The following is a 27670-nucleotide window of genomic DNA, read 5'->3' on the forward strand; positions in this document are numbered from 1 at the left end:
GGAACAGAGGGGTGAATGAAAACGGTGTCGAGGGACAGGCATCCCTGAATTAGGAAGGGAATAACAGACATGCATTTTTTTCTGCGGCTCATTCAGGACCAGGGGTTGTCTCTAAAACCTGTGTGGATTGGATCCAGAATCTAAATTTCATTTAGTTTCAAGTTCGCGGCGGTTTGTACGGGCTTACAAGTAATGCTACCTTACAAGTAATGCTACACATGATAACAGCTGTATCTCATTTTCCTCTTTTTTGTCCAAGAAGAGAAGCCCCTGGTTACACGTTAACACGTTTGCTCTGTCATTCTCTTAGGATCGATGCGTGCGGTCACATAGCTGGGTAAAAACGTTTCTGCTTGTAATATGTAGCATTATTCTGCTTTAATCTTATAAATGACAACGACAAACAGACCCGGACGGGCTTGATGAGAGTTTGGCATCCGAGGAAATCTGAGTGTGAAATGGACGAATCTGCGGCGTAAGGTCGATAGACTTTCTTTACGTTTTCAGTGGGAAAAAATCCTGATCCAGGTCGAGCACAGGTAAAAATGTAGAACGGAATGCTTAAGGTTTCTAGGGGAATAAAATGCCTCTGCTTATGTATTTTGGTAAACCGGTGGTTACATTTGTGGGACATAGATCTGGAAATAGCAGCAGAACGAAATGATTGGAAAGCGAAGCGGAATCACACGGGAGGGATCCGAGGGAACGTAATGTCACCCAGGCGGGGAACGAAGCGGGAGTCACGGTGATATTAAAGACTGCCGTGTCACCGAATTAAATACGATAAACAGCTAAAAACCAGTTATTGGTGAATGAAACTGTTAACATTTTTTCCTAATGTGTGATGACAAAACATGGGGGGTCGCACATCGAGTGGCATGTATTTAATTCACCGCACTAATAGGCTTTCGGTCTGTGCTGAAATTATAAGTCGTTAATAATAGATCAGCCATTTTTCTAATAGGAAGTGCTCCTTTGTGGTTATTTTTATTTTTTGCTCTGGGTGCGCGCCCTGGCATCCGATAGCCTCGGTAGTGTTCACCCACGGCTCGGGTGCCTCTGAGTCCGGCTGAGAAATCTCTCGTACCGGCGCTGCTGGGATGCAGCAGGGCGCCTGTGCGTGCCGCAGAGTCACACCAGGACGCCTTTGGTTCCGGGCCCGGTAGCGTAAAAGAAAGAAATAAACCCTCCGAGGTCTGCTCCTCCAGGTGTCCGCCCGCGATCTCGCTATGGACGACTCGGGGATCATTCGGAGAAGGAGGTTGCAGGTGAGATCTTTGCATGAGCTGTGCTATTGTTAAACTACAAATGCATGCATCGTATAATTCTTAATATAAGTGATATTTATACCCATCTTTAATACACACGGTCACTGGAACTATGTTATGTACACCTACCGGATAGGACCCCGTTTTTGCTCCCAGAACCGGTTCAAGGGTAGACGAGTTACGCTTTCAGAGAAGCGTTTCTGCTCACAGCTTGTACTGAGCTGTTATTGTTGCACTTGTGGCCTTCCCGTTAGTATTAATGTGTCTGCCCATTCTCCTCTGACCTCTGTCATAAACAAGGTGCTTTTGTCCACAGAAAAGCCATTGACTGGGTATTTTGTGTTTGTTGCATCATGCCGTGTAAACGAAAAATACTGTAGTGTGTGAAAGTCCCATGGTACCACCAACAATTACACCATATTCAAAATAGCCTAGGTCATGCATCTGAGCCATTCTGGTGTTTAACCAAACAGTAACTGAAACTGTGCATGTCTGTGTGTGTGTGTGTGTGTGTGTGTGTGAGAGAGAGAGAGAGAGAGAGAGAGAGAGAGAGATATGTTTATAGTGCATTGTGGGGACCCACAATGTGATTATTAAAAAAAACCTCTGACGTTGTGACCATTTTTTCAGTCCCTTTAAGGGGGAAAACGATTTTATAAAAACAGTGACTTGTAATCAAAAAAATTAAAACATCAAAAGTCTTTTATTTTGTTTGCTTGCTTATGGTTAAGGTTATGGATGGGTGGGGGTTAGGGTTGTCATTGCTGGGATTAGGGTTTTTCCCATAGATATGAATGGAAAGTCACCACAAAGTTATGAAAACAAACGTGTGTGTCTGCGTGTGTGTGTGTGTGGGTGTGTGAGGTGCACAATGATTTACATCTTATGGTCAATTTTACAGTGAACTCAATAGATAAATGATATTGATAATCTTACTTAAAGTTGTTAATCTATGTTTTTACTCCTCAGATATATGAATTATGCCAGTAAATATATCTTGCATTGTTGATCTTATTGTTTTAGGATCATCCAGAATTGAGAACAGGGTGCAGATAGGCTTGGGGAGACACATGGAATCAAAAGCAGGGACACTGGGGCTGAAATGCATTATGGGTACCAAAATCCCCACCGTCGTCCTTGGGGGAGATTATGAGTTATTTTGCTCCCTCTTCAGTTTCCTGCTCAGTATCCTTCCTCATTCCCAAGCCAGAAGCACAATGACACACATGCAGAGGAAAGGGCAGGGAGATTTCAGAGACCGTGGGGGCGCCGGCTGTGACGTTTGAGGACCACAGCCAGCCTAATTACAAAGTAATGGCATTATTCTTCCAAGAGGTGGCAGGTGGGCTGTGGATGTGTTACTATACAGATCTGAGTGAAAGCCATTTAAAGCCCATTCGGGTCCTTTTTCAGTGCCAGATGGCGGCACACGGGGCACCCGGAGAACTCGGGTCAAAGGGTAGGGCTTCTTTGAGGACAATGAAGGCCGGGGGGGGGCTGTGAGCAGGCATAGGTAACACTGGCTTTCAGTTGTTTATGCTGCACTCAGTTAAAAGAGGAAAAAAGATTGTGAGGCTCCCATTGGATAAGAGCAATAAAGGCCTGTTAGGCACCAGATGTTCAACAAGTGGAAGCCTATTTCTTTGCCAAATTGTGCTTTCCCAGCCTTTGTTACATGCTTTCACAACCATTTTATGGCCCTATTCAACATGACGGTGTCATAATTACGATGCAGGGCCATTTTTTAAGCACAGACCAAAACAAGAATGTTAGCACACGTCGATAAATAGTGTCAATGTGAGAGAAACGCATTATTTACAGTGTGTTTCTTCTAGTTCGCTTCGCTTTTCTCCCAAGGACCACACTGTCCCCAGGGACCTTATCTCCACGCAGTAATGTTAAGGAATCGATCATTCCATCCCACGAGTCTCTATGCAGACTCATCCTGGGTAGCGGTTAATGCATCTATCCTTCCCTTGTCATGATCCGTCCCTGTAAGACCTTTTAAGAGGCATTTGAAAGCGAGCACCGCTAATGTGGACAGGAAATGCTGGAAGAGACAGAACGGATCTGTGTGCGGGGAAAGGCGATTCAGCAGCGTACTGAAGCAGATGGTCGGGTAGCTGCTAGGTGGCCCCTTTGTGGGTAATTCCTGATATTGTGCTACTCTCTATCTCCTGCCCAGGAGATTCTATTTCTCTGTGGGATTTGTAAGCCTGTCATTTCAGATTAATGTAGTTTCAGGTATTTCTGAGCAATTACTTCGGACGGGAGAGTATGGAACATCCACAAGGGACGTTTGGGATGAAAGTTTAGAAGTGAGCTGATGTCGGGTGAAAGATTAAGGCATCCCATAATGTCACTCATGGTGTAGATGCACACGGAGCAGTGTTTCCCAACCCGGCCCTCTGGGACCCGTAGACGGTCCACATTTTTGCTCCCTCCCAGATTCCTACTAGAAGAGTGGCACTCTTACTTTGTATTTCTATTATTTGTGGCTCTATTTCTATTATTACTGATACTTAGCTGGCAGGGGAGATACCATGATCACGAAGGTGGGTCAGCCAGAGTGAGGCCCAGTCACTGTACTGCGGTTGTTCTGACCCCTGCGAATTCCCCAAATGTGGGAATCTCCACCTCTCAATTTCGTTGTCAAGTGACAATGACAGTTAAGATCCTTATCTATTAATCAATGTGTGCCACCAATCTTGTTTTGGTCTGTGCTTAAAAAATGTCCCTGCATCGTAATTATGATACCGTTGCGTTGTGTAGGGCCTACTGGGAGCTGGGAAGGAGCAAAAATGTGGAATCTCTGTGGGTCCCCAAGGACTGGGTTAGGAAAAACTAGCTTAGACCATCATTATGGACTCCAATGACTTAGTGGGGTCCCTCAAGAACATCCGTTCTCCTTGGAGATCCTGAATCCACCCTCGTGTTGATGTTACTCATTCAGCCTCTACTCCTCATCCCTTTGTGCACCATCTCGTACCTCTTGGTACCAGTTAGGTCCTGTAGGTGCCACCTGAATGCCTTTTCCTTTTACACATTCTCTTCAGGGCATATTTTGCACATCACCGCAAGACTGAGCAAGAGCAGGAGCTGAAGGAGCAGGCTCCACTGCTGATCTGTCACATCAGACTTCCTGAAGCACTGTCTGGATATTACATTACACTGCGTTATGTATTTGCTCAGCAAAACATTTTACCCAGTGCAAGCGAAAAGGACTTTCTGATGCAATTAAATTAAGTGTCTCGCTTGAGGGTATAGGAGAACTTTGGTGTACTCTACGTTTACATTATTTCACCCGGCAGATGATTTTGTCCAACCAAACTTGCAGTTTACGCATCTGCAGTACCGCATATGCCGAGGTATTTAATGTTTCTGACATCCTCTGAATCTCCAAATGGGCCAACAGTCACTGTTCCACAGATATAGGGCTTCTGCACAAGTGCAAACCTGCTTTCATCTTCATAGGGCAACAGGTCTGGGTTGGTGTTGATGGTTGATGCCCTTACGTAGAAGTCAACCTGATCTTTATTTTTTTTTTGACTCTCTTTCTAGAAGGATCTTCCACTTCCACGCAAAAGTAGCAGGTGAGTGCGCCCATTTCTTGCTTTCTTGAGGGTGCGTAGTGACGTATTCTCAAAGCCTTTAGCCCGCCTGAGGTGACTGCTTGCTGCACAGGTGCTGGCTCAGTCTGTGAAACACTCTGGCATCCACTGACAGGTAATTACTGAATTCATCATTGATTCATCCAGGGCAGCTCAGTGACTCAGTGAGTAACACTGTGGTCTCACACCTCCAAGATGGTGAGTTTGGTTCCAGCACTGGCTCTCTCAGCTTCGTCTGCGTGTAGGTCTCCAGTTTCCAGAGTAGTTGTTTAAGGTCATCTGTTGTCTTTTTTTAAATTGCATTTGATCTGAATGTGTGCCATGTGCTGGACTGGCATCCCATCCTCAGTGTCTCCTGCCTTGCCCAGCTGTGCTTTCTGAGGTTCACGAAGGCTTCTCAGATGATTCCTGAAGTTCCTGAGGATCTTCACCGTGACCCCGCATCCAACCTGTAGTGGATGAGTAGTTATGGGAAATGGATGGAGTAGATTATCAGTATGAGAAAATGGGATTGTGTAAATGGGCAAAGAGGAAATTCAGATTAGTTAGGATTCAACTTCTAAGGCAGGGGTGAGAATCTGTTCCATGGATGGCTGGTGTGGGTTTTTGGGATGACCTCTCAATCAACCAATAATAAAGCAGTGGCTCTCAACTCCAGTCCTGGGGATCCACTCTTATTGGCTGATTCAGAGGTCATCCCAAAAACCCGTACTGGCCCTCTGTGGATCAGGTTCCCCACACCTGGTGTAGGGCAATATATCTCCATCAGTAGTCTGCTGGGGGTGGAGACTTGAGGTTGGGGCCTCAGTGTGACAGCGAGAGGCCACATTCTCTTGTCTGGTCGCTGTCCATGGTCCTGGATGGTGGCTTCCTTAGGTCACAGTTACACAGAGTAGCTGAGTTGAGGGAGAATGAGCCTATAGAGCCTGTGTGTTTCATGTGTACATTAAAGGAACACCAGTACTACAGGAGATCATTAACTGGGGACCAGAGGACATTTCCTCATCATGACTCATTCATGGGTTTCCTTGAGAAATAATGAATGAATATTCTTAGGGTGCTCTTTAGATATTGTGATTTATTGGCGAAACCCAAGCCTGTATCCAAATGACATTTAAAGGAATCAGGCTCTGCCGGTTCTGTGACTGTGAGTGCAGCCTTTCATCAGTGGCCGGGTCTGCAGCCTCCCCTGTCCCCCCCCTCTCTCAGTCTGCGTCTCCGTGGGATCACGCCTCTCCATCCCGTCGTGGCCCATTGCTCTTCCTCACTGTCGCTCACTGTCTTCCTCACCCTTTGGTACTCTGTCATCCTCAGGCTGCCCTTCAGCTCCCTCCCTACCCCTCCTCTTCCTCATCTGCATTACCCACTTTACAAAGGTCTGTGTCCTTAAGGGCTGGCATTTACACACACACAGACACACACACACACACACGCTCCCTCTGCCCCCGTCTCCCCTGAGGCTGGCTCCAGTAATTCCCCACGGCAGCTTTATGCAGGCGGTGGCAGCCACCCTGCTCTGTCCCTGCCTCTCTCTCTCCGCTGATGTTTGCGGCGCGCTCGCGGTGACAGACACGTAGACGGCGGCGCTCGTCGGCAGAGCGGCGCGGCATTTCCGTGGCGCCACATCACCTCTCCTCCTATTCCTTCTCCAGTGCTGCACCATGTTTCGCCGCACCAAAAGGTAAACAGAGACTCCGCTAATGATCCGCGCTGCGCCCACTTCACCTCCCTCTTCCTCTCCATCCTTCTCTGTCCATCTTTTGGTCTCATCCTATGTGCCCCCCCCCCATCCCCCACCGTCCCCCCTCCCGCCTCGTGTTCCTGACGCTTACTGTAACTGACTTTTTGCGGAAATGCTGCTGGACCCCCTCGGTCAGGGCGTGGGTGATGGGGGAGTGGTTGCCGTGACCTACTGCCTTTCTTGAAACCATCAGCGGGTCGGCCAGCATTGCAGGGGGCGGGGCAGCGGCCCCGGGGACGAGGACGCGGCCTTACGGCGTGCGCGTGGGGTTCACCGTACGCCATGGTGCCCGCTCTCGGGGACAGATGCAGGACGTGTGTCACTCGAAGCCTTGGTGTTTTTCAGCCCTTTGTGTGAGGAAGGGGGGAGGTGGGCTGGCAGGCGAATGACGAGCCCGTGTCCTCCGGGGGGGCGGCTCAGGTGTGTCAGGAGCAGAAAACAAACAGCCGGACGCACGCGAGTAGCCTCCCCCGGCACGGCCTTCTGTGGTTCTGAGAGGGGCACCAGCCTGGTATCACTCACCGGCCGCTGCTGAACTGGGCAGAACCGAAGCAGTAGCTTGTTGTCCGGCCCCTGCCCCATGGAATTCTGGGTATCATGACTGAAATTCTCTGCCTTCCTGACTTTACATGTGGCTGGTGTTTTAGCGCGTGGTTTTGCAGGTCGGTTTGCGTCCAGCTGTTTCAGTTGCTGGGGAAACGGGTAAAAAAAACAAACCTACAACCATCCCGAATCATTACAGAAAGACTTTGAGGGCAAAGTTTAATGTTAGTGTGCATGTACTTCTTAAAAATAAGCTTCTGTTCTTTACATTTATAATCCACTGATTATAGGCTGAGAGAATTTGTGAATGTCTGTAAGCACAGAGACTTACAGCCGCAACTGTGTGAGGTTGAATCCCAGGGCTGGACATACCTCTGTCCAGACCCTCAGTTGTGTCGTCTGAAGGTGTAGCAGTGTGTCGGGGGGTGTCTGAGTGCCAAACGCGGTGCCTGGTTACACAGACGCAGGCAGGCATCTCTCGACACCTGGAGGGAGACACTGCTGAATGACCTTCCGGTTGCCGTCAGCAACCCCCCCCCCCCCCAGCCTTGCACGTGGCTCAGTATCAGTTTCTGAAAGGCTTGAGGCTCACTCTGTCATTAACGTGCTGCCCGCAGTCGGAGTGACACTGGAGTGAGCGATGGGGCCCGTTTAAGCCGTGTCACCTCTGAGCCGTGCCGGAGCCCGGCTACATGTAATCCAGTTAGTCCCCAGGGGGCGCCGGCGAGTCGTGCCCTCTGACCGCCCCTGTCACACGAGGCTCCTGAAAGACCCGACGCTGGCCACCTCACTCATCTCCTGTTCCTCTCCTCCGCTTCTCACTCCTTCGTTACTCTATTTCTACTGCACTGTTACGCTCCCTCTTAGTTCAGTCCCCCCCCCCCCGTACCGGCTCCAACATCACTGGTGTCATCCTCAATCTGTGTCTCCTAGCAACCAGAGGCCATGTGGCTCAACCCTGCTGTGGCACAACCTTACCCATGGCTGTTGCCTGTCCCCCCCCCCCCCAGGGGTGGGAAGTGATGGTGACGTATCCTGTTATTGTTCCATCTGGCTTAAAAAGCGGTTTTGTGCTTTGATCCCTGAAGCTGGATGCTGAGGGTGACCACTGGCCAAACGTCGATATCGGTATGAACTGGGGAAACCCCCCTATCTTAAGGACATGCATGCAGACGCACACGCGTGTGGGAGTGCGGACACAGCGGCCCTGCCCCGCTCGGGACACAATGTCAGGAAAGGTCAGCCAAGGTCAGTGCCCGCCCTCTCTGAGCCTGGTGCCGTGCCATTGGCCAGCGAGCCTCGGGTCGCCGCGGTGACTCAGCACAAGGGACGCCGGAGTGCATGTGCGGTGTCCGGTTCCACATCCAGCCGCAGAGAGAGCCCCCAGCTCACCTCACAGGCGTCCACATGCCCGCCCACTGACATTGCAGTCTAAAGGGACCGGCATCCTCCATTTTAAAGGCGGGACACCTGTGAGGAAGTACAGACTCCCTAGCGAGTCCTCAGTCCGTGTCCGTCTCACGCTTCAGTCACTAGCAGGCGTTACTAATGATCGTCGCCCAGCTGTCTGAATTCAGGACTGTGTTGGAAAGTAACTGAAGGGGCCAGTTAAAGGCTGGAAATCACTGCCATGCTCCTGGGGGGGGCGCTGTCCAGCAGGTTGCTGTGCGCCAGGGAGCCCCTGGGGTGGCCTTGCCGGGGTCATCCTTTTATTATTTTCATAGTTGGTTTTTTTTTGCGATGAAGGTTCTTGAAATTATGGGAGTAACTACACACAGTGCAGTTTCATCATTTTTAGCAGCAATGAAACGGCTGAGCCAGGCTTTCATCCGGCTTGCGATATGCTTCCTGACATCCCTACGCTTGCACTTCTGCCACTGCCTGTTTGCTTATCATCTTACCGGGGTCCTCTGGCGCCAGGACGTCCTACCACTAGGGGGCAGCAGAGAGGAATACATTTCCTGCTCACCATGAACCAGTAGGTGGTCAGGCCTTGCGAGTCCCTGTGGCAGGAAGTGAACTACTGTTGTTCTTGAAGAAGATAGATGTGTAGAACATGTGTCAGACACTAATCCATTTAAGCCAGCATGGCCGATTCTCCACCACATCTGCTCACAGGGGTAAGCTGCCCTTCACAGCCCCCACACACACTGACGGAGGTGTTTGGTCTCTGAACCCCCCACCCCCCCCCCCCCCCGGAAGCTGCCCTCACATAAACCGAGAGAGGCTGGGTGACGCCTGTTGACGTAAATGGGGTCAAATGCACGAGTAGGGAGCTCACTTTGATCACAAGCTCATCTGCGCGGCATCTTCCTGCCCCGGGGCCTGTTCTGCACGCATGTTTCAGTTTTCGGGGTTTATTTGGAGCCGGGATTTTAATCAGAGCCTGTCAACCGCCTTGGGGAGACGGCGGGGGCCACTGGACGAGGAGCTGCTGTCCGTTGGGCATGAGGAGGATTTCAGTCTCTCCTGCACCCCTGACCGACAGCTGGGGGGGGGGACAGTGCCCGTGAGAGTCGTGCTCAGCCGGAGCCGAGGAACGTGACAGAAACATGCACGCTTGTAGGACACGGACGATACGCAGAGCTGCCGTTTAGGGAGGATAAGAGAGTCCCTTATCCTCTCTTAATATGTTAATATGCACCTGCATTCCATTCTGCTTCGGTTAAACGGCTTATCGTGGCTGTAGCTTCGTGGTTATTTTGGGGGCTTTGGACGGAGAAGCCCCTCATTTGCACGCCGCATTAAAACCCTCCATCTCGCTGTGCCCTCAGCTGCAGAGCCAGTAACAGGAAGAGTCTGATCCTGACAAGCACGTCGCCCACTCTGCCCCGCCCACACTCGCCCCTCCCGGGACATCTTGGTAGGTACAGGTGTGCGGCCTTTCTCCTGATTGGACGCCCGTTATGTCCGTCTCTCACTCTTCCCCGCCTACCCGTGTGTGTCATTTGCAGGAAGCAGTCCGCTGGATAGCCCTCGGACCTTCACCCCCAGCAACCCCGCTCACTTCTCCTTCGCCTCCTCCAGGAGGTAATGTCGGCACTCCTTCCAGACCTCGTTAGTAACCATATCGAGGTCCCCCGCCCGAGTTTGACATGTCCTTTGCTCCTCCTTCCACTCCTTAGGGCAGATGGCAGGAGATGGTCTCTGGCCTCCCTGCCCTCCTCGGGATATGGAACCAACACCCCCAGCTCGACGGTACGGGCTGTGTGACCGTCCCAGGGGCCCCAAAAGGCCACAGCAGGCCATGTCCACGCAAAGAGGCACACGAATTAACACACTTATGTGGCGCTTTTCCACTGCTACCAAAAACCGGATTTCCATTGTATACAAGCTGGACCCGAGCCGTACCGCGCTTTAAGCTGGGCCGAAAGTGTGGCCAAACCAAGCTGATTGCAGTACCACCATCTGAATTCATGGAGATACCAGTGATCTGTGTCGATATGCATAGATTATTTGAAGGAAAAAGGGTGTATTCTGTATATTATTCATTACTAGTAGTATTGCACATTGTGATCTATTCCCGATAACTCAGAACACAAACATTTCTAACATCCTATTTAAAAACAGCTGATCAGAATGGATTTGTAATGCAAATTGACACAAGTGAATACTAATTCCGCTAGCGTTTGATGCTAACAGAAGATGGTGATTCTCGCAGGCATGCTAGCGGACATTTGCACATAGTGAACCGTGATGTACGTCGTATGCACAGTAAATAAGCATCTCTTCGGTTTTATGTCACTGTCGCTCTCCAAACCCGGCAACACCGTTACCGAGCCGACCCTGCTACGGTGGCAAACTAAAGCGATCTGGAACCGCGCTGTAGCTAGTCCCTCTTCGTGGTACGGCTTGAGTACAGGTTGGTTCCTATATGCCAGTGGAGAAGTGCCAATATATACCCTGATGCTGCAGACACACAAGGGTGACTGTCATCGTTTTAATGAGGCTGATTCCAGCCCTGAACAGTGAACCATACACCATTTGAGGTGGTGATGTGTTCCTCAGTGGGTTATGATGGCTGTGATCGGAAGGTTGCTGGTTCAAATCCAGCAGAGTGATTACATTGTTGGGCCACGGAGCAAGACCCTGAACCTGAAATTGCTCCAGCAACTGGATGACCCAGCCTTCTCAAAAAAACGCATATTGCATCTGCTAAATAAAATTAGTATATGTGAGAGTATAACTGCTTGTACAAGAAATGATTTTGCTAGGTGCAGAACAGTTTGGATGAGCAAAGACCTGTTTGGGCCACATTAATGACCACCCACTTCGCATACTTTCCTGCAGCCCTCCCTTAAATAATACAGCCACGGTTATGGGCCGTACCACTAGCTTTCAGGGAGGCAGGGGTTCAAAAGGAGAGTGTAACCTAAGCTGGAGAGATGATTAAAGACCACGAGAGACCACATGGGTGGCTCAGTGATGTCTGGGGAAGGAGAGATTATATAAGGGAGAGCACCATGCAGACAGAACCCAAACTTGCGGTTGGCTCTTTATGTTTTGCTCCCATTGGTGAAGGTTGGGTTGCAGTGATGATGTCATCCTTCAGGGCTCATTGGCTCTGCGTGTTTTATTGCCCTAATCTCTCCCTTTACCTCTTTCCTCTTCTTATTCCCTACCGTAACCCCCTCCCCCAGTCCTCCAGCTCTTCCCAGGAACGGCTGCACCAGCTTCCCTTCCAGCCCACCATGGACGAGTTGCACTTCCTGTCGAAGCACTTTGGCAGCACGGAGAGCATCGCGGACGACCCTGGGGGGCGCCGCTCTCCCCACGTCAGGCCCCGGTCCCGTAGCCTCAGGTGGGGCCGCCCTTCCTCCACACACATGCATGATGATGATGATGATGATGAAGAGGGGTTCTTCAGAAATACACTGTAAAACAGAAGGGTTGGTCAACAGCAAAGGTCAAAGGTCAAAGTCCTCCTTTCCCTTTCCCCACACCAGCCCCGGTCGATCACCCTCCTGCTTCGACAATGAGATTGTGATGATGAACCACGTCTACAAGGACCGCTTCCCTAAGGTCAGACGCCACCACTGCATGCATACATGCACACACACACACACACATACACACACACACACGCCCACGCACGAGCACCCACGCACGGACGCGGCTCTCACACCACCAGACATTGTAGTCAGGCATTAGTGGTGGAGTGAGTCTCCATTCTGCCTGAGTCAGATTAATTCAGTGCACCAGGCAACAAACTGGTTATAGGACACTGATTATTGGCCATTTTTTGTGGTAGGTTATGCAGTCTGGATGGAAGATGGAGAGCAATTCGGCATATGAACATACAGGATGTCGATCTCCTGTCCATTTAGATCTAACAGCCTGCATTGCTGCCTTTTTCTGTCTGTCCGCCTCTCTGACTGTCCGCATGCTTACCTGCTTGCCTTAGGCCACGGCACAAATGGAGGAGCGCTTAGCCGACTTCATCCAGGCCTACTCCCCGGAGAACGTGCTGCCCCTGGCTGACGGGGTCCTCAGCTTCATCCACCACCAGATCGTGGAGCTGTCCCGCGACTGCCTGGCCAAGGCACGTGGTGCCCTCATCTCCAGCATCTACTTCATCGAGCTGCAGGAGAGCCTGGAGAGGCTGCTGCAGGACGTGAGTCTTTGGCAACAACAGACCGCTTTTCCGCGTCTACACTGAATGCTGCAAAATAGTTATTCTCCTGCTCTCTGTTTACGGCCCTCCCCGGCAGGCGTATGAACGCTCTGAGAGCTCAGAGCTGACGTTTGTCACAGAGCTGGTGAAGAAACTCCTCATCATCATCTCTCGCCCCGCCAGACTCCTCGAGTGCCTGGTAGGTCGGACTCTAATCGTTAAGATCCCTTGTTCTTTCTTTGTTCAAGAAAATATAGTACTTTAAGCAGATCATTAAATCAAAACATTTACCGAGGAGATAATTGTCCATCCCTTCAAGCTGAAGTTTTTTTGTTTAGAAAGCAATAGTTTCTTTTCCCGACATCCTCAATTCCCTTGGTGTGTGTCACTTAAGGCAAGTAGGACTGGCCATTAGACCAGTGTTTCTCAATCCGGTCCTTGGGGACCCACAGACATTTTTGCTCCCTACTGGAGACTGTCTGGCAGGGAGCTCAGAGGGAGCAAAAATGTGGAACGACTGTGGGTCCCCGAGGACCGGATTGGGATTCACTGGTCTATCGGATTGGGGAACACTGCCCTAGATGATTAGGACGGTAACAGCCACTGCATTGACAGGTGGTTGCTGTGAATGACAGGTAGTGCTTGAGTCAGACAGAGGCCGGTTGAAGGTTACCTGCTGCATCTCAGTCTCTGTCCACTGTACTCAAGCTCACGTCAAGCTACACCAAACTTCCTGCACCTGCAGTCTTGTTTATGGGCCACTAATCTTGACCTATGAACATATGGCTCTTCAAGAATTGCAAAAAGGCCCTTAAAATTTAACCATCTGTTGTGTTTGGGTTGTATGAAGCAGACAAAACATTTGACTAAATTTATATCAAAGGCTGGTGAAAAGGGGATGTTTGCTTGATTCTGCGATGTGGGGAGTCATGCCCTATATGGCCTCCCTGGCAGGAGTTCAACCCCGAGCAGTTCTACCACCTCCTGGAGGCTGCAGAAGATCACGCCAAAGAGGGTCACCTGATGAAGACGGACATCCCCCGCTACATCATTAGCCAGCTTGGGCTTACCAGGGACCCCCTGGAGGGTGAGGGCAGGATGGCCAAAAGGATAGAGATGGGACCAGCAGTGGTGCCCAAAAAGGCTCGTGGGAGTTATACTTACACAAAAATGATCTGAGGGCAGAATGAAAAATGATTGGTTCAGAGAGATAACCAATCAGACTGTAGCGGAGGTGGTTCCAAGCATCTAGAGGAGGTGGAACCAAGGCATCTGATTAGTTGGTCCCGCCTCATGTAGTTGCTTGGACCCACATCCTCTACAAGCTGATTGGTTCAGAGAGATAACCAATCATTTTTCATTCTGCTCTCAGAACATTTTTATGCAAGTAAAATTCCCTTGAGCGCAAAATGATACCGGAGTAACCTGTAATAGGATAGTTATAGAGGCAGTTTATGAGAGGGAAAGGGTACGAGACGAGGAGGAGGGATCTCATCACCACGCCACATTGCCTCCATTATCTTGGGTCCCTGGGGACTCACACCCTCTTCCTGTGTTTCTGGCTTCCAGAGATGGTTCACCTTGAAAGCTGCGACAGTGCGGGGTCCCACACCCCGGAGACAGAGGACTCCGAGGTGAGACCTCCTTATTTCTGGAAGTTGAGGGAGGCACAGCTGCCTGAAGGTCCAGCTGCCAGGGTCCATCTGCTCGCTCGCTTGCCCCTGCATTGATCCGACGCTAATCAGCATGGGAACAAGACGTGATTAATCCCACCAATTAGATCCATAAGGCTTTTACCGTCTTATGAGCTTGTAGGGTTGGGGCTGGTGAGGCTGTCAAGGCGGCTGGCAGATACGAGATATGTCCCCCCCCCATGGAGCCTCTCGGAGGCAGGCTGCCATCTGTGCATTTTAATCAGCGTCCTCTTAGTCACTAATGTTGCCTGGCGTGTCTCTCCAGGGCAAGATGAAGGCTATTAAGCCACCCAGTGAAAGCGACTTCCAGAATATCAAACTGATCAGCCACGGCGCCTATGGGTAAGTGGATTGACTGACTGCAGACCAATGGCCATGTCTCCTGCCTCACATCCATGAGTTCTTCATCCACTCAAAATGGAAATGTGAACCTGCCAGCACATTACTCATTGACTTGTCCACTTGTGCTCTAGGTGATTGGTGGTGTATAATTTAATGGGTGGTCCATTCCAGGGGTCTCCAACTCCGGTCCTGGAGAGCTACTATCCAGTCGGTTTTCAATCGTATCTGGCTTCTGATGAGCCACACCTGTTCTCAGGTAAATACCAGGGCCAGGTGTGGCTCATCAGAAGCCAAGTAGGATGGAAAACGTACTGGATAGTAGCTCTCCAGGACCGGAGTTGGAGACCCCTGGTCCATTGATATAAAGTAGTCCAATATCATACCACTCCAAGGTTTACCAACATCTCTCCAACCAGTACCTCTCCACCTCCACTCTTCTTGTTGCTTAGCGCGGTGTACCTGGTCCGACACCTGGAGACGCGGCAGCGCTTTGCCATGAAGAAGATCAACAAGCAAAACCTGATCCTGAGGAACCAGATCCAACAGGCCTTCGTGGAGAGGGACATCCTGACCTTTGCGGAGAACCCGTTTGTGGTTGGCATGTTCTGCTCCTTTGAGACACGCCGGCACCTCTGCATGGTCATGGAGTATGTGGAGGGTGAGTGATATGGCACTGGTGAGGGGGCAGAACGAGCCGTTTGGGGTGGCGCTTCAGCCTATATAGGAGGGGCTTCAGGCCATAAAAAGGCTGTTGGGGGTGGGGCTTTGCCATGTGTAGGAGGAGCTTCTGGTTGATGCAGATTATTTAGGGTGGGGCTTCATCTTATATAGGAGGGTCTTCCAATAATAATCTATGCAGGAGAAGGGCTTAGGCTTGTGTGGAAGGGGAACCCCTATTAAAGCTGGGTTATATCATCAGCTAGCAGTGTTTTTCTTGATGTCGGAAGCAGAGGAGAGTGGTATTTAATCAGGTCGAGCTTCATATCTTATTTTGAATCAGCATATCTTAGCTCAGTACTTCTGCAGAAGGCATAGCTGTTGATTAACATGCTAAAAAGGAGGCTGGGATGCGAGGCTTCTCCACGCTGACATGTGAGTGTGCCCGGCCAGGGGGAGACTGTGCCACTCTGCTGAAGAACATTGGCGCCCTGCCCGTGGAGATGGCACGCATGTACTTCGCTGAGAGCGTCCTGGCACTGGAGTACATTCACAACTACGGCATAGTGCATCGTGACCTCAAGCCAGACAAGTAAGGCTCCCCTGTCGGGGAATTAGAATGTCTAAAATTGGAAGATGACACATCCATACACACCCCATCCAGGATGTTCCCCTGCCTGGTGCCTGGGATAGGCTCCAGACTCCCTGTGGTCTGTGGTGGATAAGTGGGAAAAGATGGACAGATGAAAGGGAAGTGGTGAGGAATTCCAAACAAATTTGCTTTATTATGTAATTATAATCGTTTGGATATTTTAATAAAAATATGTGATTCATGGAATGAGCCACTCCAACTTCTCATCTGTCCATCTAAAAACTGGCAACTTCTCCAGTACAGCTTTGCGGTGAGAACATGTTTTCCCTGATCTGTAATAAGCATCGAACGTGATGACTCTGTCTGCCAGAGAGGACTGGCATCAGATGAAAGGATCTGCTTTCCCTTCCCTAGCCTGCTGATCACAGCCATGGGCCACATCAAGCTCACAGACTTTGGCCTGTCCAAGATCGGTCTGATGAACCTGACCACCAACCTGTACGAGGAGCACATCGAGAAGGACACCCGCGAGTTCCTGGACAAGCAGGTGACGCATTTCCTCTGCAGGGCTCACCTGTCCTTGAGAGTTTACACTTTGTTCTTTGTTGAGCTTGCTGAGCTGCGCACAGCCAATCACAGCCGGCTCCAAACCACCTAACCGACTCCAACTGGCTATTTCATTCTGACGCAACGGGAAAAGCCCTTACTTTGGGGATCGGTTTTGTAATATGTTTGTTTGTGTCTGTGCGTCCAATTAGATGTGCAGTTATTATCTGCCGATGGTTCCCTTTCAGCCCAGCCATCTGCCCCCGTTTAATGAACTCCCTCCCATCTGCACATGAAAACCAGCTGAGCCCCTTTCATGGTTTATTTCGAGACAGTCCCTTAAAGTACCCCCCCCCCCCCGGTGCAGTGAGCATCTCGGTCTCCTGGGCCCCGTGCCGCCATGGTAACGATCTCGGCCTGCTGCGAGCGCCCCCGTGACTCCTGTGACTCTGATCTCTGGGCTCCGACTAAGGGTTCTGCAGCACAGAAACATAATTGGCAGCAATCCTCCATGGGGGTGGTGGGGGAACGTATCTCTGGTGGGGGCTACGCAGTCCTGTTCACGTGTGCTGCTCCGTGGCTTGTGCACTGGCTTATCATCACGCCACCGTGTGAGATAGCAGCCAGTGTAACAATCCTGTTATTCTTTGAGTAATTTACTGTTTACACCAACCGGAATTCTGCAGGCGGTCACATTGCCTAACATAGCATCGTCTTTGTAGTTCTTGTCCCATGACTGTTCGTCTGTCTTGCATATGAGCAGTGAACTTTGACCCCTCAGGTGTGTGGCACCCCGGAGTACATTGCCCCAGAGGTGATCCTTCGGCAGGGCTATGGCAAGCCGGTGGACTGGTGGGCCATGGGCATCATCCTGTATGAGTTCCTGGTGGGCTGCGTGCCCTTTTTCGGCGACACCCCTGAGGAACTCTTCGGACAAGTGATCACAGGTTAGGGGTGTGGCCTGGGACTGTGATGTCATTCCTCGTTGTGATGTCATTCCTTGTTGTGATGTCATTCCTCGTTGTGATGTCATGCCTCATTATTATCCAAACCTTGACCAGTCCCACAATCGATATCGTTCTCATCGATAACCGATATCATCCCGTAACTCAACTGGTGGTTCTTTCATTTCTCATCATCCTCCGCATTCCTGCTCCTCTCCATGTTTGTCCATGTGCTCAGATGCCATTGCCTGGCCTGAGGAGGAGGAGGCCCTTCCTGCTGATGCCCAAAGCCTCATTTCAGCTCTTCTGCAGACAAGCCCATTGATTCGGTTGGGCACAGGTGAGCCAAGCTCTTGCAAGCTCTTCATCCTATTGGGGTATTTCCTCAGAAAAATGCTACTTGCTGCAAGTGAGATTTTTTTCCTCTTCTGTCACTAGGTGGCGCTGCTGAGGTGAAGCAGCACTCATTCTTCTCCGAGCTGAACTGGAACAGTCTGCTAAGACAGAAGGCAGAGTTCATTCCTCACTTAGAATCAGAGGAGGACACCAGCTACTTTGACTGTGAGTACTCCCTTTCAGCGCCCCCTAGCAACCAGGAGGTGTCGCACACGCTGAAGACTAAACAATAAAAGGCTTAATTAACGGTTAGCCGTGTTCTCTCTAGATTCAAATTTGTCATTTTCCTTGTTGCTTTTTTCTCAACATTTGCTCCCCTGACATTCTCACGACCAGCGCGGTCGGAACGCTACCATCATATCAACTCGTACGATGAGGACGACACCAACGACGATGAGCCAGTGGAGATCCGACAGTTTTCGTCCTGCTCCCCCCGGTTCAGCAAGGTCAGCTTCCTCGGCCTCTGCACACGAGCTCACTGAACCCCTTCACATGTTTCTCTTTGGACTGTGTGGGACATCGATGACTATTTAGAGGTATCAGGCCCTGGAGAAATATGGAGGACATGCAGAACATTATGCTGATCATAGTTTACATACATGGATGGATGGATGGATGGATAGTTTACATACAGCTATCCAAACATCTCTATCCATCACTCAGTTCCCCCGAAAAGCCCCAAAATTGCTAAAATAACAGCCCAGTTTTTTTCTCAACCATAACAGTAACCTATCATGTCGCCTTATTTCTAACCCTTCTAACATAGCAGCAACCAATCACATCACCTTAAATGTGTCACATTCACAACTTAAATAAACTACTAATTAACCCAGAGTGAGAGTTAGTTTAAGTCCTTCCCGTCACTGTTGTCGTCCTGACCTCGCCTCCCTCGATCTTCTTCACAACAAGCGCCTTCTTCAAAGTAAACTTGGCCTTGGGTTCATCACATCACACTGCAGTGGAGCTTTGAAAACGGATACAAATGAAGCAGGCAGAATTACAAAGGGAGATTCAGATTCCTGCAGTGATGCCAGTTTGTTGACATCATTGTCATTTTACATGGTTATTCTGTTTTCGGGTTCATAAACACCCCTTACTGACCCCGTACCCACATGCAGGCACTCGCAGGCAGCAAGTCAAATTCAGAATGAGGGAAGGCCCCGTGGTTTACAGAGAAAATAGCTAAATAAGTTAACACCTGGGAAGAAAGATGATGAATGAGGACCAGAGGATTGTGGGTAGAAGGTAGCTAGCAGCACAAAAACCATGGGTGATAGTGCGCGTTCTTCAAAAGGGGCCATAGTGACTGTGTAAATATATGTCTGGGGCGCGCAGGTGTACAGCAGCATGGAGCACCTCTCACAGCTGGAGCCGAAACTGTCCACGGTGACCAGGCGGGAACGCAAGGGCCCACAGGAGGACTGGCGGCCCAAGAGGGAGAGTCTGGGCAGCCTGAGCGCCCTGGGGCTGCGTGACCGCAGCTGGAGGGTGGGCTCTCCTGACATGTGAGTACGGCGTCCCCACGGCAACGCATGGTGCCTGTACTCCTATTGGCTCCCCTTTGAAGGATTCTGAGGAGGACGTGACCTATGATCAGTAACACTTTACTTGAGGGGCACAAATAATATAGTACTATGCCATTACTTATGTATTAATTAACCACAAACTAAGTATTAGTTACATACTGATCTCATGTTCATTCATCATTAATGAATCATGACATCTTTTATCTCAAGCATTTACTATATTTGTTACTATATCTGTTAATTCTGTAAACGTTTATGAATTACTAAAGGAACAAGTCATGAATAACACAAGTAAAATACTGATCTTGTGCTTGTTCATCATTAATGCATCGTGACGCATCTTTTATCTCAAGTACCTACTATATTTGTTCGTGATTTGTAATTCAGTATTAACTGAGTTAGTACTAAGTATTTGTGCCCCCTCAAGTAAAGTGTTATCCTATTATCTATCCATCCATCCATCTTCCAAGCACTTATCCAGTGCAGGGTCATGGGTGATGTGACCCACAGGCCTTAGGGGATGCCTTTACCTTCAAGCAGATGACAGAAGATATTGGAAATCGCTGTCGGTGGTGCTTCTAAATAGTGATGGCCAAATGAAGCTTCATGAACCAATTGCTGTATCTTCTGACACCACTAGATGGTGCTCTCTATTAAAAAAAAAAACTCAATTCATGCCACAACTCAGACCAAGAGTGCCATGAAGTGGGAATCAAACATATGGAAAGTGGTTCATGAAGCTTCATTCAGTCAACAGCTGAGAAATTGAAGAAGATTTGGCAACAGAAGGTGATAGGAAACAATTAACAAACTTGTTCAAATGTTGCGAATAACGTATGAGAGACTGAGGCTGTTGCTACTGTTATTACTGTTATAGATACCCATTTATCTACCCATCTTCCAACCACGTATCTTGGTTAGCATCGCAGAGACCGTTTTTCATATGTATGTATATGCGGTTTATTATATGCATGATGCCCTGTAACACTTGTGTCCTTCTCGATTATCAGGAAGCGCCTGTCCTGCTCCGAGCTGTCCTACATGGAGAGTGACTCCAGCCCTCCGCTTGGTGCCCGCCGCCGTTTCTCGGCCCTTATGGACACGCACCGCCTGTCCTCACCACTGGAGGGCGACCCTGAGCAACAGCCTCGCCAGCATCCAGTTAAGACCAGGGGAAAGTCCTTCGAGGGGGTAGCGGCCACCTCCACCGCTCAGGCCGAACAGAGTGCCCCCCTAAAGGAGGACGTCGGGGGTGCCATGGGAGGTGAGAGCTCTGGGGAGGAAGAGGAAAGAAGGTGCAGAGGAAAGGAAGAAGCTGTGGGGAACAGTTTATTGCACACAAAGAAGACAGCAAAACCAAATAGCTGTATAAATAAAGTATAAATTATAATGCAAGTGAGACAATTAGCCTCTTGCTAGGGTTCAAGAAAGATAATGAAAGTTTCATGTTATGCCTGTTTTATTATCCATGGCCTCCTGGTTTTCTAGACATTATGAGGACAGCTGGAGAATTGGCAGGTCCAGCAGTCGCTGCTGTGGCTGCGGGGGCCCCCAGGGACCTTGTCCTGCGTCACACGCGGCAGCCGCTGCTGGGAGACGGAGAGAAGCAGGGCCAGCGGGCCGGGGGCAAGGTTATCAAGTCAGCCTCGGCCACAGCCCTGTCCGTCATCATCCCCTCAGGTAGGGCCCACACAGGAAGTCAGGCTCCCAGGGGGCCTTACAGACACAGGAAATGATGCGGCCGGTAGCCCAGCCCGTTTGCCTGAATTTTGTGATTGTCGTTTATTTGTCCCTTACTTCCTTCACACACTCAGTGGAGCCACATGGAACATCCCCACTGGCCAGTCCCATGTCCCCTCGCTCACTCTCCTCCAACCCGTCGTCGCGGGACTCCTCCCCCAGCCGCGACTGCTGCCCCGCTGTCAGCGCGCCACGTTCACCCATCACCATCCACCGCTCAGGCAAGAAGTATGGCTTCACGCTGCGTGCCATCCGCGTCTACATGGGTGACAGCGACGTCTACAGCGTGCACCACATGGTCTGGGTGAGAGTCGGGCCGCCTCCGGGACTCGCAGATACGCCTCCGCCTTTACATTAATGCTGGAACATCAGCCCTAAATAGGCAGGATACTGCTCAGCGCTTTACAGATCTGTGGCCATGTACAGAAAGTTGCTGGTTCAAGTCCCATAGTTGGCAGAGTATCACCGCTGGACCCTTAACCTCAGCTGCTAGACGGGTGCTGGCTGACCTGTTTTATGACCCACAAAAAGTGTAGGTGGCTTTTGACACAATATGTGCCGTGCACCAGTGTGCAGGTCATGCAGGTATTTGTTTTAGCACTAGTTCATTTAAAGCCATTGTTTGGATTATTTAATTCCCCAATTACAAAGAATAAATGAATTCACTTTAATTTATTTATGTATAGTGCTGTACCCAGCAAAGTTTCCCTTAAATAATAACTGATAGTTTATTGATCCCCGTGGGGAAATTGTCTTTGTCTCCCTCAACTTGCTCTTTTTTGTAGAGTAAGTTGTCCGCGAAGGGCAGCTACCCGTAGCGGCGCCCAGGGAGCTGGGGGTTAAGGGCCTTCAGGCTGGGTTTGAACTGGCAACCTTCTGATTACAGACACAGAGGCTTAGCCCACTGAGCCACACGCTGCCCCTTAATAGCATGTAAAGGGCTAAAAGACAGTGTCACTAACTGACATAGAACAGTTTAGGATAACAATAGTAAACAGTAGTCATTCATTCTGGAGCCAGAAAACAGAGGAAAACAAAACTCCATATTTTTGTATAGAAGGGAAAATCCTGGGAGGTCCAAGGTGAACTGGCTGCTCTGCTGCCACCAGGAATATATAGGGTTAGAAAGTAGTGTGTGTGTGTGTGTGTGTGCGTGTGTGTGTGTGTGTGTGTGTGTGTGCACGCGAGCAGGTATACCTTACCTTGTGGGGAAACAATGTCCCCACAACGTGACGAATACCCGTTTAGTTTCCTGGTCCCCATAAGGGAAAACTGAATTTAATAAAAATCTGTGACTGCAATGAAAAAAACTAAAAATGCAAAAACTATTGTATTTTGCTCGGTTATTTATGGTTATGGCTGGGTAGGGGTTAAGGTTGTAATAGTTAGCGTTAGCATTTTTCCCATAGAAATGAATGAGCGGTCCCCATAAGGATATGTTTACCCGGCATGTGTGCACGTGCGTGTGTGTGAAGTGCAGTCCTCTACCACGCCATCTGTGGCTCATCACCCCATCTTTTGATCAGCTCCTTCGTTCACGCTTCTTTAGCCCTCTGTTTACCAGTAGCCCTGGCTGCACTCCGCTCTGTCCAGTGGGTCACCTTACTTTATAAAGCAGTCCCAAAGTAACCTGTACTACTCTGGTCTTTGAGTAGCACATGCGTGTCCATTTTTGTCTGAGCCGACACTGAGGAGGAGCCTTCTTGCCCAATCACAGCATGTGGAAGACGGTGGCCCCGCCCAGGAGGCGGGCCTCTGTGCCGGTGACCTCATCACACACGTGAACGGGGAGTCGGTCCACGGATTGGTCCACACAGAAGTCGTGGAGCTCATTTTGAAGGTAGAGAAGGGTAGGGCCTTTTTTTTAAGTGAGCTCAGCTGTTCAAGCCTGTAGTAAGTGCCACTTCTCCTTCCTCAGAGCGGAAACAAGGTGATGGTCACCACCACGCCCTTTGAGAACACCTCCATCAAGATAGGACCCGCCCGCAGATCCAGCTACAAATCAAAGATGGCGCGATGCAGCAAGAGAACCATGTCCAAGGAGGGGCAGGAGAGGTGAGAGCCAGCTGCGGCAGATCCCTTTCAGTCAGTCTGATCTTCATCCACCTGCTCCATCGCCCTCCTCGTTCTCGCCCCATTTTCCCCACAGTAAGAAGCGCAGCTCTCTGTTCCGGAAGATCACCAAGCAGGCCAACCTGCTGCACACCAGCCACAGTCTGTCTTCCCTCAACCGCTCCTTGTCCTCCAGTGACAGCCTCCCCGGCTCGCCCACGCATGGCCTGTCTGCCCGCTCGCCCACTCAGAGCTTCCGCTCCACCCCTGACTCCGCCTACCTAGGTGAGGCCGCCCCCCTCTGCCTCAGGCCCCCAACACATGATTGGTCACACATTTCCCCTTACTGTTCGAATTTGATGGTCTCTTTAGTGCTTTGTTTTGGTGTGAATGTGTGCGTGTGCCTTGCGATGGGTTGGTACCCCCTCCTGGGTTATTTCCTGTCTTACGCCCATAGCTTCTAGGACACTAAACCCCCACAACCCTGCACAGGACAAGTGGTTACAGAAAACAGATGGATGGATGGATATTAAATGCAGCATATTGCAGTAACAGTTTTTCATGACGACCCACCACTTGAGACAGTTCTCCACACCATATACTTGTTTGCCACTGAAATCAATACAGAATGGCCTCCTATACTCCTCCTGTCTCCCCCCTCCTCCTAGGCACCTCCTCCCAGAGCAGCTCCCCGTCCTCCAGCACACCCAACTCTCCGGCGGCGTCCCAGCACGCGCGACCCAGCTCACTGCATGGCCTGTCGCCCAAGCTGCACCGGCAGTACCGCTCGGCCCGCTGCAAGTCCGCCGGCAACATCCCACTGTCGCCGCTGGCGCACACGCCCTCGCCCACGGCCTGCTCGCCGCCACCGCCACTGCCGGGCCACTTGGTGGGCAGCTCCAACACCACGCAGGCCTTCCCGGCCAAGCTGCACTCCTCGCCTCCGGTGACCCGTCCGCGGCCCAGGAGTGCCGAACCGCCCCGCTCCCCACTGCTGAAGCGCGTTCAGTCTGCCGAGAAAGTGGCCCCACCCTTCCCCTGCTCCCAGGACAAGAAAGTGGGTGGGGTCACTGGAATGGGCGGGGTCATTGGAATGGGTGGGGCCACAGGAATGGGCGGACGCAAGCACGGCCTGGAGTCCCTTCACCCGGAGCACCGCAAGGAGCCCTTTCACAGCGAACTGCCCCTGCAGAGCCTGCTGGAGACGGAGGCCGAGGGTCCTGCCACCTCCACCCCAGGGCCCACCACCCAGAGGGCAGCCCCTCCCAAACCCATGCGGAAATTAGGGAGGCAGGAGTCACCTCTGAGCCACGAAGTCCTGCTGGCAGAGATGGAGAGATTGAGAAAAGAACCAGAGGAGGGGCGCACCAAGACAGAGCCGGAAAAACTCACTGAGGGGGTTCAGCTCGCCCAGGCCCTGCCTGGCTGTATGCCCCCAGTGACAGCAGAGTCCCTGACTGGCCAAACAGTGCTCCCCCTAGTGAGGGATCAGAGATCCACCCCTGTCAGTAAGCCTGTGGACCTGAACCTTCCAGTCTCAAACACCTCAGAGAAGCTTGTGGCATCTGGCCTGGTCCAGAGTGTGGCCACCTTAGACCACAAGCAGTGGGACCGGCTACAGGAGACCCTCCCAGCCTGCAAGGCGGGAAAGACGGAGGAGCAAAAAGAGAGGAAGCAGGGGGCTGGCAGATTAATGGAGCCCATGGGGTCCAGCCTGCAGGGGGACGCGGTCTCCACAACGGACAGGGCTGAAACCAGACTGGCAGAGACTAAGAATGAAAACCTACATATCAGTCACTCTGATGCAGAAACCAGGGCTAAAAGCGCCACCCTTGTAGCTTCTGGTCCTGCTGTAGCTCCAGGCTCATCTCCTGCACTGGCATCAGCCAAGCTGAACATGGACAAGGGCTCAGGCCCAGTTCCAGAGGACAAGAGTCTCCTTGAGGTGGCAGAGGAGCGCAATACGTCTTCCTGCCCCTGCCAGCCTATCTCCCCCTGTGCCAAGGCCAGCTCTGCAACCCACACAGCCAGCATGGTAAAGACTGTGCTGGGGCCTGGTACTCAGGAGGCAGCCCTGGGAAAAGGGAGCGCTAAGGGGGTGGGTGGGAGGAGAGCCAGCCCTGCCGGTCAGACGGGGGATTCCTCTGAGGGTCCGCCAGCCGATCCCACGGCGACGGCAGGCCCAGGTGGCGCCGCTCAGCGTCTCCAACACTGACCGGAGCTCCTCCAGACTGCACCTGTGAGTGCCAGCGGATTGGCCAGGGGCTTCGAGGGCGGGGTCAGGGGCGGGGTTTACTGAGAATCAATCACAGAACACAGCACAATTTCAAGCCCTTAAACATTCCAGTCAAGGGGAAAAAAATGTAACTTAACAATAAAATGCAAAGTGTAAATAAATGTATATCGAAACAAGTAGCCAAAACCCAACTGTCAAGGTGCTTCTTAATACTGCGTCATTCGCACCATTACTTAGACAAATGCAGACAAATATGAAAGTTGCGGGTTGGCGGCAAAACCTTCCGTTTCTGCGTCTAGTTATAGCCGAATTCTAGCAGAGAATCGAAGCGTCTGAGGAACTGGGGACAGACCCATTTTTGAGAGGCGGAATCTGATTGGTGGAAAGCTTCCCATGTGACCTCTGCCTGTCGCTTTTGTCTGGCTGAAGATCACAGTTCATATAGCAGGCAGGGCAGTGTTGCAGTGGTGTTGCCTAGTGGTGTGTTAGTGTGCTTACAGGGCTGGGCTTGCACTAGGGCCCTAGGAGGCCGCAACCTGTGGACATCTTGGTTTAACTCAGCTGGTGCAGTGAACTGAACTCAGTCATGCAGTGGGTAATTAATCACTACCTTACATATCAGGCATTTTGGCTTAATCTGCTATATTTTCTTTAGAAAAAAGAAATGCCACATAACTATTCCTAATTCCAAAGTTCAAAGCGTACGACAGAAATGGCAGGGATACTAGCGTGATATCTGCGTAGAGTTTTTAAAAAGATCGACTCAAAGCTGTTAATAAAGTATTTGACCTTTGTAGAGTTTTGTTCTGGTGTGTGATTCACTTCAGACTTTTCTGTAGATGTGAGACATTTTAACTCCAGAATTTGGGTGACCGTGCATCTCCAAGGGCTAAATCTGGATTCGTGCAAATAAAGAATGTGGTTTGGTGGAGGTTACAGTGGAGGTTACAGAAAGGGAATGTCGACCCCTTTCTCCTTTGTGAATGTTACAGTAATGAATCACTATGAATCTCTGTATAATGAACTATCCATACAATGAAAGCGTTGAAAGTCTATAGGCTTTGAAATGGAGTTACTTGAAATTCTAGGAAAGGTGAACACGTGAATATCTTTGCCAGGACTAGCACCAAAAATATTTCTGTAAAAGAACATAGTCTCACATGGCTTTGTTATTAGAATTCGCTCTAACTGTTGTGTGCAAAAACAAAAAAAAAAATACTGACTGGCTTAAAACTGTTTTTTGTCCTCAGTTGTATGCAAAACACTTTCCATATATGAGATGTCTGAAATTTAGTGTCAGTGTTTTAGTCAAGTGCTGTTTACAATATGCGTAATAATATGCAAAGGTCTTTTGACTAGTTAGCTTCAGGTTATTTTTCCTGTGGTAAATGTTGGCCTTTTCCGTTGCTTAGCTATGACTTACTGCCCTCTAGTGGTAAATAACGCCCTTTAAAACAAAGCCTGTCTTTTGGATAGACCTGTCATTACTGCATCACACAAAGCAGAGTCAAGAGCTGAGAACTCGTGCTCAAAGCACGTCAGTGTGTTTCTTTTGGTGTGTTTATGTTATGATTTCTCACAGCTGCTTTCTGGTTTTGTTATTTTCATAAGGCAGCAATTTCACAGATTGAAAAAAAAGACATATTTTAATGCTGTAAAAATAGATTAAATTATTATTTATTTTTTATCGATGGGTCATGAATATTAGTGTGATATTGGTGAACTGAAACTGTGGTTGTCCTGAGTAGAGCAGGTAATACACTGTCCTGTGGAGAAGGGACGAAATGCTTCACTTTACCGCTAAAACTGTGTAGCTCACATTTCTAAGCAGCTCGAAGCCTCATAATTGTGATGTGCGTCAGTTTTTTATTTTAAAAAGTTTTAAATGCACTTTACCTGACACGTTCATGTATTTATCTTTATGAAGTCTGGGGCATTTTTCATACTGTATTATCTATTGCTGCAGTGCTGGTGAGAGAATGCCGTTTCTGGTTTTCCGTCTACATTTTTGCGTGCTGTGGGTGATGTATTCCCACCGACTGTCCCAGTAGAATCATTTTACGCTTGTATGTTTTAATGGCACTGTTATTGTGCTTATTGTGAATATGATACAGAGAGTTCACTATGTGCAGTAAAATGTAATAAAAATCGGATAAAATGACAGAAAC

At 50.1% G+C, this 27670-nt stretch overlaps 1 protein-coding gene and 1 pseudogene across 3 annotated transcripts; both read left to right on the plus strand.

The window, feature by feature from the left end:
* The first annotated feature begins 70 nt into the window (after window positions 1–70).
* LOC111856355 (microtubule-associated serine/threonine-protein kinase 1-like) lies at window positions 71–27655 on the plus strand. 3 transcript variants are annotated; one of them, XM_023836254.2, is made up of 28 exons: window positions 71–539; window positions 1209–1268; window positions 4830–4861; window positions 9938–10026; window positions 10118–10193; window positions 10289–10361; window positions 11804–11964; window positions 12110–12185; window positions 12568–12777; window positions 12875–12976; window positions 13732–13864; window positions 14347–14411; window positions 14737–14813; window positions 15263–15471; window positions 15924–16062; window positions 16477–16609; window positions 17390–17555; window positions 17791–17892; window positions 17991–18113; window positions 18285–18394; window positions 19284–19453; window positions 20485–20738; window positions 20963–21154; window positions 21289–21518; window positions 22932–23054; window positions 23133–23269; window positions 23364–23551; window positions 23935–27655. In XM_023836254.2, exons 2-28 carry the CDS (start codon window positions 1230–1232, stop codon window positions 25479–25481), a joined length of 4956 nt encoding a protein of 1651 aa, XP_023692022.2. In that variant the 5' UTR covers window positions 71–539; window positions 1209–1229; the 3' UTR covers window positions 25482–27655. The 3 variants fall into 3 exon arrangements, with proteins under 3 accessions (XP_023692022.2, XP_023692023.2, XP_023692024.2); XM_023836255.2 differs by having other exon boundaries at window positions 71–1268; window positions 4833–4861; XM_023836256.2 differs by lacking the exons at window positions 71–539; window positions 1209–1268; window positions 4830–4861 and adding an exon at window positions 6340–6560.
* Window positions 3787–3918, plus strand: LOC111856357 (U1 spliceosomal RNA; annotated as a pseudogene).
* Window positions 27656–27670: the final 15 nt, after the last annotated feature.

This window comes from Paramormyrops kingsleyae, chromosome 22 (genome assembly GCF_048594095.1).
Source record: "Paramormyrops kingsleyae isolate MSU_618 chromosome 22, PKINGS_0.4, whole genome shotgun sequence".
NCBI lineage: Eukaryota > Metazoa > Chordata > Actinopteri > Osteoglossiformes > Mormyridae > Paramormyrops > Paramormyrops kingsleyae.